Source organism: Micropterus salmoides, unplaced genomic scaffold, assembly GCF_014851395.1.
Source record: "Micropterus salmoides isolate LMB-PRFRI ecotype aquatic unplaced genomic scaffold, ASM1485139v1 Ms_hic_scaffold_9, whole genome shotgun sequence".
Classification (NCBI taxonomy): Eukaryota; Metazoa; Chordata; class Actinopteri; order Centrarchiformes; family Centrarchidae; genus Micropterus; species Micropterus salmoides.
In genome coordinates, this window is record NW_024044681.1 from 9446994 (window position 1) to 9460514 (window position 13521).

General features: G+C 40.7%; 1 protein-coding gene across 1 annotated transcript in view; it reads right to left on the minus strand.

Moving 5' to 3' along the window:
• Nucleotides 1-13521, minus strand: part of rars1 (arginyl-tRNA synthetase 1) — a 38210-nt gene that overhangs the window by 557 nt on the left and 24132 nt on the right. The window contains exons 13-14 of the mRNA XM_038708112.1: nt 7455-7627; nt 3610-3857 (exon numbers count right to left, since the gene is read on the minus strand). Of these exons, the coding sequence (XP_038564040.1) occupies nt 3610-3857; nt 7455-7627 (421 nt within the window). The remainder of the gene's footprint in view (nt 1-3609; nt 3858-7454; nt 7628-13521) is intronic.

Genomic DNA, 13521 nt, shown 5'->3' on the forward strand with positions numbered 1-13521 from the left:
TATTTCTTATCACTTTTTCTTATTAGCTAAAAGCAAAGTACAAAGCATTCTCATTGGATTAAGGATATGATTGTGCACAACACATTGTTAAACCAGTGGTTTCCAACCCGTTTGGTTTGTGACCCCTTGCAAAAAATCTGTGTCTAACTGACACTTCACATGTTTCAGATGGCAAACATCTCTCCTCTAAACTTCTCACATGGTTTCATTTCAATTAGTCTTTGAGGTAAAACTGGAGAAATGTCTGAGAAACTAATATTTGTTTAGCGGAACCTTGTTTTAAGTTAAAAAGTTCTTTCATACAATTAAACGGCTAAATATTAGCCTGTCAGCAAGTTTATGTGAAGTAGGGGTTTTAGCATCCTTTACTAGCATTACCGACAAATTAGAGTAGCTGACAATCAGTTTGTGTTCCGTCATGAATGGAAGTTAAGTTTTTGGCATGTTGCTATGTAGAAAGCTAAAATGAGTCTGTTAGCATGTTACACTACACTAGACGCTACACATTACCGTGATAACTTACTACATGCAGAGTGTTTTGTAGTGACTTCTCTTGAGTGGATGCATCACATCAGTTTCAGGAGTCACAGTTTCACTCATTCTCCTCTTACATTGAAAAGGACTTGAATCAAAAGTAGACAAAAAATGAATTGATGCCGGGCTTGAACTTGTCAAACTGATGTGTATAATTTATATAGAGATTCGTAGGATTATTCCATCTTTATAAATCAAAGATGAGAAGAATTACAACTGGGATACTAGTGGGACTGTACGTGTACTCAAGATAGAAAACAAAATGCAAAAAGTAGAAAAGAAAATGAGAGGAAGAACAAAGGATGAGAAGAGCCGAGGTGAAGGGGATGAAGAGAAAAAACCTGAGAGCAAGAGAGAAAAAAAACAAGTTGAGCAGGTTAGAGAGATGGGAAACAGCGGGAAGCAGAGTCAGAGGTGAAGCAGAGAATGATACCAACAAACAAGAAAAGGTCAGGTGGCACATTTAACGATGTTACCATCATACAGCGGCAGCCCACACCACACCATCAAATGAAAATCAATGACCTGGACATCAACACGCAACATCCATGTTCGTCCACCCCATCAGGCCAAATTGCTACACGGAGCAGAAATCCAATAAAAATTAAGTCCGTAACGAGCAGCAGAGGGTGCATTAAACAGACAGGTCGTTATGGGGGCGTGGACGTCGATGGTCATTGATAGACAGCAAAATTAGTCTGTAATTTTCACAAACAAGCAGACGCATCAAACTGCACAGGACGACGATAGTGCTGCTGATGCTGAAGTGAAGCTGATGAGACCGAAAGGATAAAAGAAAGGGCAAAGAAGCCATTTCTGTTTAGACACCTGCAGGGAAATTTCAGGTGCAGCTACTTTTACCTGCGATTAACTTGATGACTGTTCTGAATCCAGATATTCACATATCATCAGGCTCAAAGTAGCTCCTGGTAGCTCTCTGTCTAAGAGTAATTGATATAACATCTAAAGTCTGACAGAAGTTAGTCTGCGTCACTTTGAGCTATAGTTTTTCTCAATAAAAATATAATAAATGTTCAATATATCGTCAATAAATATTTGGTTTAATTCATTTGAATCACGAGCAAATTTAGCACTTAATTTTTCTATTAAAATATTTATTTTATTTAGGAAAAGGGACTGAATAAAGATTTACTAATCATATTTGCTGAACTGAAGAAACCAGAGGGTTAATTATGTGGTTTAAACACTTGTTGCCAAACATCATAATAGTTTTGATTGTTCCATTGTTTTGTGAAGTGATCCACTGTTTGGTTTCACTAAGGAGCAAAAATCAGCCTTTCAACCTTGACAGAAATAATGATTTGACATATATTGTGATAATTATCGATATCGAATGATATGAAATGTTTTTATCGTGATAACATTTTTGGCCGTATCGCCCAGCCCTAATTTGAGCTACTCAGTCAGTCAGCTGCTGCAAGAAATGCACATCTCATGTCAGTGTTTAAAAAAAAACACCTAAAAGCTGTTTGAAATGCAGAATTTAAAATTAAGGTAATGAAAACTGCTTTCAAGTTGGAACCATTAACAAATTTCCAAGACGCATGCGTTTGGATTCTGCTTATCTGACAGGATCTGCAACGTCGACCTAATGTCACGTCATTTGTACATCAACAAAACATGAAGAAGAGAGTCCTTCTGTTTCCAGTCCTGGACCGTGGCCGACCTCAGCAAAGTTTGGCTTAGCTTCACTGAAAAAAAGAGAACGACACAGCAAGAAAAAACAGCTGCAGTAAGGAGGTTTGGTGCAAGGAAGGAAGCAGCTCCAACATGACGAAGCGTAATTCTGAAGGAACGCGCCGTGTTCAACGCGTCGCACTCTCCCAGCTACAATGACGCCCCAGATACAGCTAACGCTACGGTAGCAACGTCTCAGGTACAAAACACAGGTGAGCTGACGTTCACCTTTTATACTGAAGGGAAACGAATGATGTCTACAAATACGAGTCCCCAGAGACGCCCCTCTAGTACGGACACTTCTTTTTTCTTTAACCATGAAGGGGAAGATGAGCAAGGAGGAAGAGGATGTGTGTGGTGAAGAGGTTGGAATCAGAAAAGAGATTCCATAAGAACCAGATTTAATAAAGAGAATCAAAATAGATAAAATTGAAATGATACCCAACCCCTATGTAAACTCCATCCCTGGGTGTTAAAATATCCAAAACATCTCTGTAGCAGTTTACGCTGTGTGATAATTTGATTAAACACAATAAGCTACAGTAGTGAGGTAGAACATTAAAAACTATTGATAAAATCTTTGACAACAAATATGCATGAGTAAAAACAAGTTAAAGCTTTTTTCAGTCCTTTTTCCTCAACAAAATAAACATCTTTATAAAAAATTATGTCCTAATTTCTGTAAGATTCAAGTGAGTAAAATCAAACATTTATTTTTTATATTGTTATTGAAAGAAATTAAAGCGCGATAACAATTGTTATCGTTTTATTGTCCAGCCCAATTGTACAATTTATCAATCCAATAATCTCTAATGAAACCAAGTAAAAGCCTCATTTCATATTCTGTGACTTTAAATCTGGCCCATTCTCTCTCTCACTCACACACACACTTCCCATCAGTCTGAACTGTATATACCCTACCAAAGCAAAATTACATAAAATAATAACCTCCAGCTGGGGTTATTGCCACTGCGCTAACTGAGAATTAACATAATTAAACAGCTCTAAGCCTGAAGTGCTAGCACTCCAGCGCACCGCAGGGATAAGGCGCTAACAGGAATGAGTGCAGGGCTAACAGATGGCTTTTAATGAAAACCCTCTCAGAGTGAAACTTCCTGTTAAATGGCTGACTGCCAATGAGAGCAAATAATTGAAGAATGTCTGCTCTTTTGTTTTCTTTTTACACTTTAGAAATAGCGCTACAAGAAGTACAATGCTACACCGGTAGAGTACCTATTTTTAAGCATCCTTGAGCCAGACCCTAAATCCCTTCGAGTGCCACGGCGCTGTGCAAAAAATGACCCCGACCCCTCTGCGTAGAATATACCATCTCCCGAGAAGCATTTTCAAACGTATCTTATCCTCCGCCCACCATACCTGTCTGTCTGTTCTTCTCCACGCAGTAGCAGCTATCGTAGAACTCTGTAAAGGTGGTGGCGAGCTCGTACAGGTAGTCGCAGAGCGTGTGCAGCAGCAGGTCGTCCAGGATCTTCTGCAGGATCTCTGGGAAGCGGAGGATGCACTTCCCCAGCTTCCACTCCTTCTCGTGGTCCAGGAGGATCTCCGAGGTCTCTGCCGCTTTCTTCAGTGTGGCCTCATCGATGTTGGCCAGACGAGCTATGGACCTGGAGGAAATCAATAAGACCATTAATAACGATGTTCCTGTAAGTTTTGTCCTGTAACAGCCTGTACACCTTTCAACACGTAGGCTTACAGTTATTATAATAATACCACTATTTTTTAATCAACTACTAAATATTGTGAAACAAATACCGCAGTTTTTAAGCTTTATTTAGTCTATTATTAGCCTGCTATAAAGTGCTGTAATGTTAGCATCGAGACAAATCATAAAACTAAAAACAAACGATGTTAAAAGCAACTTTACTTTTCTTGACATAGCATAACAAGCAGAAAGACGTGGATCAAGGCGCGGTGCACTGCAGGACCTTTTCCAGTATTTACCAACACGAGTCTGTTCCTTTTGTACGAGGGAAAAGAGAACCGAGGCTGTGACACGGCTGCCTTTTATGTCAGCATCTTTGTGATGGCAAAGATGCTGACATAAAACATAAAACTCGTGAAGAGAAACTTGGTTGTGTTACAAAATCTAAGGTTGATGCAACAAAATGCATTTTAAGTCAGAAAGGCAGCTCAGCACACAACATATTTAAACAGAGATGCACACACAAATGATTTGCTGCTTTTCTTTGTTAATTGTAAATTATGTTGATCAAACAAAACAAGCAACTTTTTAACACAAGCAAATAAGAAAAAGAAATCCATTTTGATAAGGATCCCTTTAATTATGACTATGATTTTATTTAGATATCAATAAAGTATTTCTGATATGTATTGGAGGAGGACACTTCTAATACAATTAGTCTAGCTCTATATGAGTGTACAGGGTTTCCAAAGGAAACTGGTTGGCAGAGGTTTCTCCGTTTCTTCCTCACACATCAGCACCTGATTATGACTTCCCGTGTTGTTTGTCTCTGCTTTACTTTACTTTATAAATGTAGGTAAAATAGCGACAGTGTTTAATTGGTACACTTCCAATGAATTAATCTAATGGATTGCTAAACCAGTGTCACCTCGAGTTTTTAACTTGCAGGTTGTGTTTATCTAAAGACAGGCATTCAATTCTAAACTATGTGACAAATTAAGTTTACATTGATACATGAAGGATAAATAAATATAAAAATACTAAATTATTACATACTCAAACACACACACACACACACACTTTAGATGAAACAGAAATCTAAAATTGCTCTTAAAGTCAACACAACTTCAATTTCATTATAGTCAGTACCAATTTACAAAACGTAGCTTACGTAGTTATCACTATTTCCTAAATATTTAATTGGGGAAAGAGTCATCAGCTCATCGATAACAGAAGTCATTACTTGCAGCAGCAGTGTCTGGCAAAAGAAATGTGTTTAGTGCACAGTCTGAGCATGTGGAAACAAGTGGCTGCCGTCTTTTTTTCTGTATTTTTTCTTGTCTTGTGACACTTGAACACCCACAGTGGGGGGGGAGCAGCTGCCACCAGTGAGTGCTCTATTGACTGAACGCAGGAGCATCGAATGCTCTCAGGCAAAACTGCCCACCCCCCCCCGCCGCTGAAAAAAAAGAGAGGATCAATCTTTGCCGGGCACTCTGCCACCCCAAGTCAGACACCTCCAGGGAAACTGAAGTGGAGGGAGATCAACACAGCACTCTGCAGCCAGGAGATGGTCACTCGATGCAGGGGATAAGGGACGAGGAGAAATTGGGTCTTGCTGACTGGAAATACCCAAAAGACTAATCCCTTGCCACAGGCTCCCACAGAGCCAGCCAGGCTGATCTGATATGGGTAATGAAGGTATAGTGGTACTAGTAGGAGGTTCTCTGACAGGACAGAGTGGAGAAGAGGGCATGAGACTGAGGAACTACAATTTAACTTTCAAGATACTTTCAGCAACCCAAAGTGACCAGCTGGGGTTTGAAACTGAGCAAGTGAGGCATGTTACTGTGTAGCACCAAGTATATTGTGTCACTATATTTATGAAGTTTTAAATTCAGTAATCAAATACCTTAAAACTCCAGAGTTACTGCGATACCACAGCAAAAAAGCAGGACTAAAGGTCTCGACTAGCAGGACCATGAAGGTTCACTGTGGCAACAGCTTTAATTTAATGGCTGTTGGATTTGGTGAGTATACTGTGGGAGCGCAGCGGCGCAGAAAAGAAAGGCAAGTGGAGGTGATTGCCCGCGCGTAATGAGTTGTGAACTTTCCCCAGTTGTTTCAAGTTTTGTCGGTGTGTTCCCGGTATGAAAATGTACTGCACACTTCGGGCTCTCTGGAGGAGTTGGGCCGGTTGTCTAATACAAAAAGAGAACATCTAAAGATCATATGTTCGTGCCGAGTTGGTGCTAAGTCTGTCAGCAGATGCCAGTATTTTCACGTCAGGTCAGGACTTCTTACGGGACTCTATAGCTGAGAAGATGACTGAGAAACAGCCAGAGAGGGAAAAGTCTGAGGAACTGTGAAACAAGTCATATGACCAGGCGAGAGGAAGACACGTGTTAATCACATCTGTGAGGGGTTTTAATGCTGGATAAATCTACGAGATTAGAAAGGAATGAAAACCGATGCTGAGGTTGCCCTGTTTCTGCTGGACAGGTGAGTAACGTTAGCTTTGCTAAGCTTTGTTTAAGTTTCAATAGCCTGTTCAAAGACTGTTGCTCAAGGACAGACGCAATTCCTCCCTTTATGGTAGGTATAATATTAAAGTGTTATTATTTTATGCACTGCTAGCTGCCGGCACACAGGATCAAGTTACCAATGTCAATGTCCTGACGCTGGACAGTTTTTTAGTGGCTGCACAACAAACAGCAATGTGCAAATAGATATAAATAAATACTTCTAATTATTCTACCCTTTGATTTATGTTGCCTAGCAACCGTCATTCGCTATGTGGCCTACCAGCCGCCTGGTGGGACTACTTTTTGTATTCGTAAAGAAGTCTGTTGATGAAATAAAGTCAAATTGTAGTGCGTCTGTTAGCCTACTTTATTTTTGCCCTCCTTGGTAACCGTTTTATAAAAACGCTTATTATATTGCAGGCCGTTCGCTTCCCAAACAACGCCCCTTAACTGTGATATAATGAGCGTATACCAAGGCCTGTCGCAAGCTATTGCTTAAGTGTATTGTTTATTTTATATGTTACCCTATTTTAATATAGGCCTACACTTAATTATATGTTGTGTGTGTAGTATGAAGGAAATACAAATTTCATTTTGTTATGCAGCCTTGTGCTATATAATGACTAATGAACAACCTTGTACCTTGCAATAAGACCATGAACGCTCATCCATCCAAAAGCAGTAGAGATATTCTTCTCCTGTTCCAAGAGTTCGACCCATAACTGGCTGACAACCTTTGTCATCCCTAGAGCAACACCTCTCGCTCGGCTAAAAGCAACAATCAAGCAGCACTCAACAAGCTGCATGTTTCAGCTCCGTCTGCTCCTTTGTGAAATACTCCCGGGTGAGATGATATGCTGCTTCCATGTTTCTTTTAGCTTTTAAAAAGGTTAAATTCACACCGATCCTCAGCTTACAAAATGTATTTTCTGGAAAAGATGAATGCTTCAGAGGTTTAGTGCTGAACTTTTGCAAGAGAGCAGAAGCAGAAATTACACTTCAGTTCTAACGGGAACATTCGAGTGACCCCTCACTTGATGCGGGTGAAGGCGTAGAGGAGGTACGCCGCCGTGTTGCCCCGGTCATCCAGCATCTTGTCAAATGAGAAGACGTAGTCGTTGATGCGGTTGTGGCAGAGGTCGGCGTATTTAACGCACCCAAAAGCGACGGACCTCTGGGCTTTGGTCAGCTCCTCTGGGGTCAGGACCTGCAGAAAGACAATTTCAGCACAGGTAAAGTTTAATTTAATATATCAGACTTATTAAAAAGTATGGAGTTGACTATCTGTCCCATCAACGCCTCTTTAAGGCATTTAATATTCTGATAACTCTGTGGCTTTTATCAGCTTGTAATTACTGTAAGCAGTACTTCACCTTATGCTTCTAACAGTAAAACCAGTGGGTTGAATTTTATCCAAATAATGAATCTAATTTAGTAACCTCAGGCAAAGATTAAATTGACTTATTAAGTCAAAGCCTTCCCTTGAATCTGCGTGTGACAGATCTCGTACCACAGGGAGTGAACAGAGAGGGGTGAGGGACTATGCAGAAAATCTTGTGATTTAACTGGAAAATAAAAAGCGTCCTGTTAAGCGAGCGAGTATAACAGACTGAGGAAATGACATGGCAAAGAATAGCAAGACAGCACACAGCATAACAGGAAATAAATGGGCAGGTTAGTTATATAGTTAAGGAGAGGACGTGACACAACAGTAAAAGACATAATATGACACGAAAGGACATGGCATGACATGAGATGACAGGCATGTTTTGTTTTGGATTATCCCTTTTCATGCTATGCATTACATCATGGAGACCAGTGCTTCTAATCAATTAGTTCAGCTCATAAATATACAGTTTCATTTTTAGTAATTTCCTAAAACAACTGGATGCTGTAGATTTGAGCAAAAGTCACTTAATCAGGAGGGAAATAGTGTATTTGATGACTATTTTTAGCGTTGGTTAAACACATTTTGTGCTCTGGGGCCGTATTACAGAAACTTCCTAACGTGTTGAGCTGTCCTAACTTTTACTTTTCCACCAGGTAGTTCTTAATAACTCATTTAATCCACATGGTTGCTCTTTGATTGCCTTTACAAAAATCAATAAAATGTCAACAGGTGGGACTCTACCGTGTGTGATGACAAAACACTCGTTAGTAGAAAGGCGTTAGGCGATGTAACGCTATATAATGTCTCGTTATTATGTTACATGCTTGATGTACCAAAAGTAGCCCATCCTAATGCAAGTCTTTGATAGAGGGAGATCGTTAAATTCAAGAAACACATAAATACATAATGTTGTTAGACCTCAGCCTTTCTTACATTATTTATTTATTTTTTTTTCTTACCTTCATTAACTTTCTCAAGAAGAGAACAGGTTTCTACCGGTCAGTGGAGGAGCCACTTCCAGTTTTCCTCTGCTCTCAGGACACAACAGCTGCCTTTCTCTTTGTATTAATCAAATTGACTTATTTTCTTTTTAACAGCATCAACGCTCTGCTGGATGCCGGATATGCGGCAGTGACTGTGTCCCCGGTTTTAGCCCACACTCTCTCTCTTTAATCTCCCGAGTTAAGCGTGAATATTGATCTCTCGAGGGAGGTTACCAACACCTCCAAATCATCTGACTTGAAGTTCAATGATAGTTGTTGTTTCTGCTCCATTTTTCATTTTTCGTTTGTTTCATAAAAAAATAAAATAAAAACTACCGCTCAACAGCAGTTTAGCTCAGCGAGATGAGAAAAGTGGCATCGGTTGCTGGGTAACAGACATAAAAGTCGATAACCAACGTTGGATTGAGTATTTAGGATTTTCTAACCTGAGATAAGACAAGATTAAGTAAGATAAGATAGGATTCGTAAAGTTAGTTAGGATTTGCTTCTGTAATACCAAATTGGGAAAAATCCTTCCTGTCTTAACTTAAGACAGGAACTTTCTGTAATACGGCCCCTGGTGAGTGATTTGGGGCTTGTGGGACTCAAAATAAGCTACAGTGTGTGTGTTGATCCTAATAAAAATGAACATAGTGTGGCTCACTGATACAGAGATCATATATATATATATATATATATATATATGGATAATCGACTAATCATGGCAACTCTTGTTGAAAGCCCCAATGACAAGCTATAGCAGGAAAGAGCACAAACGTATGGGACACACACACACACACACACACACACACACACACACAGGAGTAAAGAACAGAGCGGCATGATACACCACAACTGAAGAATGGGGATCTTAGCTGCAGCAGCGTCAGCGGTGCAGGCTGAGGTTCATGGAGGCTAGGGTTGGGGTTTGTTATAATGAGACAGGGTTAGCAGATGGTAGACGTGGGCACCGACCCAGACAGAGAGCCGAGCGCCGGGCCAGAAGAGCCTGCAGGGAAACTGTGTTGGCTCTGGTTTCCTAAAACCTTCGCAGCATTAAAATCATTGCAGTTCAACTGGAAGTCACTGACTGTTTACACCGCACCAAGCGCTCCAGATAATACTTAGGGCGGGGTGTGCGATTCTAATCCTATACAAATCTCGCCATGATCTGCTAGCTGCCTGTTCTGTGTGTGCGCGTTTAAATAATCAGGGGCCTCGTGTATAAACACCGCCTACGCACAAAAAGGTTACGTACCCTGGTTTTCACGCACGCGTGGGATGTATAAAAATGAACTTGAGGTGAGAATGTGCGGAACTTCTGTAAACTTTTGTCTGGCTCTGTCAGTAAACTCCAAAGTGCCAAAACTGAAATGTTTCAAAATAGTGTTTCCACTCCAGTTACTGTGCATATCTCAATGAAGCAGTCAATCAAAAACCTAATTATGTTTAATCATGTATGTAGTGGTTTAAAATCAAAATAAAATGTAATCTTAGAGGAATAGATGATGATGGCTCTCACATATTTAATTTCACTTCATATCACGTGATCATTTAAACATTCAAACCAGCAGTGCTATTTGTGCTCGCGCTAGTGAGCTATAACTATTCCATACTGCACCTTTCAATTATAAAAGAAATAAAATAAGCCAAGTGCCAACTCAGATTTTAAATCAATGCTAAATCTTTCATCAGCCCGGCAGAGCGCAGGGAGAGGGCCGGAGTGTTGCCATGGACACTCATTGTCAGTTGTGGACCTGCCAGCCTAAAGCCAGGATAAAGCATTTCCCCCGATATTAGAAGTGAGTTTAGCTTCGGAGACTTTAACTTGGCTAACAGATAGAATAATCATCCTCGTAAAAATCCGGGATAACATGAAATAGCATTAAAGAATTGCAGAAGAGAGCGTCTGTAGTTTTTAAATCATATCCTCTGTGCATATTTAGTTTTCAGTTTACTTTTCGTGTGTAAATTCGCTGCAGTGAACAAGACTGTGCTGTCAGGCGCGCTGAGAAGCCGCGGCGGCGCATAAACAGATCTGCCTTCTTCACCTCGACTCACCTGGCACATCTTCACCACCTGCACATATGGTGTAAATTAAAAATGTCTGCAAATAAAACCAAGGACAGCTCTCGCACAATCGCTATTCTCCATCCTCATCATCAGTGCTCATCATAATGCAGCCAAACATGACAAAACCAACATTAAACAGTTTCACCTGTCAAACCTCAATCTTCAAATGATCTCCCAGGGTGGGGGAGACCACTGACTGAAGCGGTCATGACTGCTGTAAGCATATAAAAAACTGCGTGACACTTGTGCGTGGCTGCGCAATGGCACTGCAGAGAACAACGTCAGTGGAAGGATTAGAGAGTGTCCATGAAGATTTCCTGGCCCATGATGATGACTGGCTAATCCTTTGATTAGATTCCCTGGAGTCGTGCTCTTGGATCTGTGTGCTGAACTTCATCATTATACTGACCAACCTGGCTGAACCGTGCCATCCCGGTACAAATACAAGTAGTCAGCTGGTAGTCGGCTGTTAGCAGCGGGAGCCGACAGGTATGGGTCTGATGTGATCCACAATACATAGTGTTTACCTTTCTACCTAAAGCCTTTGTATAGAATATTATAATTCTATTAAACTCTGAATCTTTTTTTTGTTTGTGAACAAGCTGCATCAAACAGTGTGTGCTTTATAACTGTCACCTCGCAAAAGATTCTCCCCTCCCCCGTCTTTTGACATCCATTTTACGTCAGACCATGTTTTCTTTGTTATTGTTGGAGTTTTGTGACTCTCAGCAACATTGTCGTTTTGCGTTTGTTACTGATTCAAGAGTTCAAATCATCAAATAAAATATTTCTCCTCCACTTCAGTGACCTTGATCTTTTTTGCACGTTTTTTGCAGCAGGACTGGCCGTTGTTATTTGGACCTTAGGAAGTGATGTTGGTATTTACGGTCATATGCATAGTAATTTATGGGAGGAGCCAAGGCGGGGTGCGCTCAATTTCACATTGATTGGGATGTATAAAGGAAAGGTGTGCAGGATATTTCTGTTTGTACATACTTTTCAAATTCTGTCAGTACGACATCTTTCAGTATGAAAGCTGCGCAGTCTTTTATACATGAGGCCCCTGGTGTTTGTAGGCGGGAAACAAACAAAGTGGCTGGGGCCCAACCACACACACCACTATTCCAGCCATGATGTGTGCCCACGGACATTCAGCTCACTTTCGAGTTCACCAAGACATGCTGTTGTTGTGATGTTAGGTATAGTAGGAGGAGAGTTGAGGATCACTGTCTGGAGCTGGTGTGCTGCTCTGGGATCGCCTGGTCCTCTATGCACATTAGCTTGGCGGCAGCAGCTGTACTGAGTTTGCTAACCCACGATGTTAGTTACATTACTCGCTGTGTCGTTCGTCATGGTATTGGATTTCTCCAATATGGCATAATCCGCCTTTAATCATGTCAGGTTCTGTTGTTTATCCCTCTTTTTTATCACCCTGCAAGTTTAATTTCACATACAAAACACCTCAGCAAGTTACAAACATTGAAATTAACAGAAAAGTCAGAGTTTGCTGTGTGAAGCAAAGGCAAAAAAACAGCTAACCTGGGGATGAAGGAAAAAAACCTTGTCAACGAATGTTTTCTGGGTTGAATCCAGAGAGTGTCTGGAACAATCGAAGGTCAGGAGGTGAAAAATAACACTTTGAATTCCTAAACAAGAAACATGCACTTCCTTTAACAAGGTCCAGTTGAGCTGCAAAACAACAAGTGATGAAGCACTTGTGTTGTAGCAGGGGGATCGCAGCAGATGAGCTTTGGTAATTTGTGTGAGTGAGTAAGGGCGCTGCAGAGAATATCCAACACACACTCACCAAGGCTTCCCTACCGAAATCTCAGACACTACAAAAGTTTGTGACAGATGATTCCATAAGCTAACTGTCAGAAGGAAAAAACAGACACCAGGCTGGAAGGAATTTCAGCTGAAACGCTAGTGCAACAAAAGAGAAAGTACAAAAGTGTTAAAAACATTTTCAGAGCCTTCACCACTCTTGTAATTTATGTATGTAAAGACCACTATTTTTAGCCAGAGTAGCAGCGAGGCTCTGGGGAGGGCCATGCTGTTTCTTTGGTCGTTTCACCGCTTTGGTCCAGACTGAACTCGACAAATACTGAATGGATTGCCATAAAATGTGGTACAGACGTCCATGGCCTGTAGCTAATGATCCCCTAATGTTTAATCTAAGAAAGTATTCTTACATATAATTCAGTGCTATTGGCTCAAGTGATAATCACTCTAACCCTATTTACACCTGATATTAAAATGCGATCTATATCCGGACACGTTATCAGGAAAGGAAAAGGCATGTTGGCTCTTTGGTAGGTGTAACCACAATCCATACACACCATTATAGCCTGCAGATATTTGTTTGAAGCTAAGATAAAACACAGCAAGTGAGAAGGCGCAAAGAGACGCGCCTCTACAGACTGATTATGAGTCTGTTCTGTGCTATGAAACCACCAAAATATGCGTTATTCAACAGAGCTGCATGAAAAATTAAAGCAGACCGTGTGTGCGATGGTGTGCGTTACACTCATCTGTGCAGCTGCTCTGCTGTTAACGAGGGATATCATTTATCTAGTCACAGAGTAGCTTACACACCTAGACAAATATAAGGAGTAACTTCATGTATTAAATGGCTGAATTTACAGAATTTACATG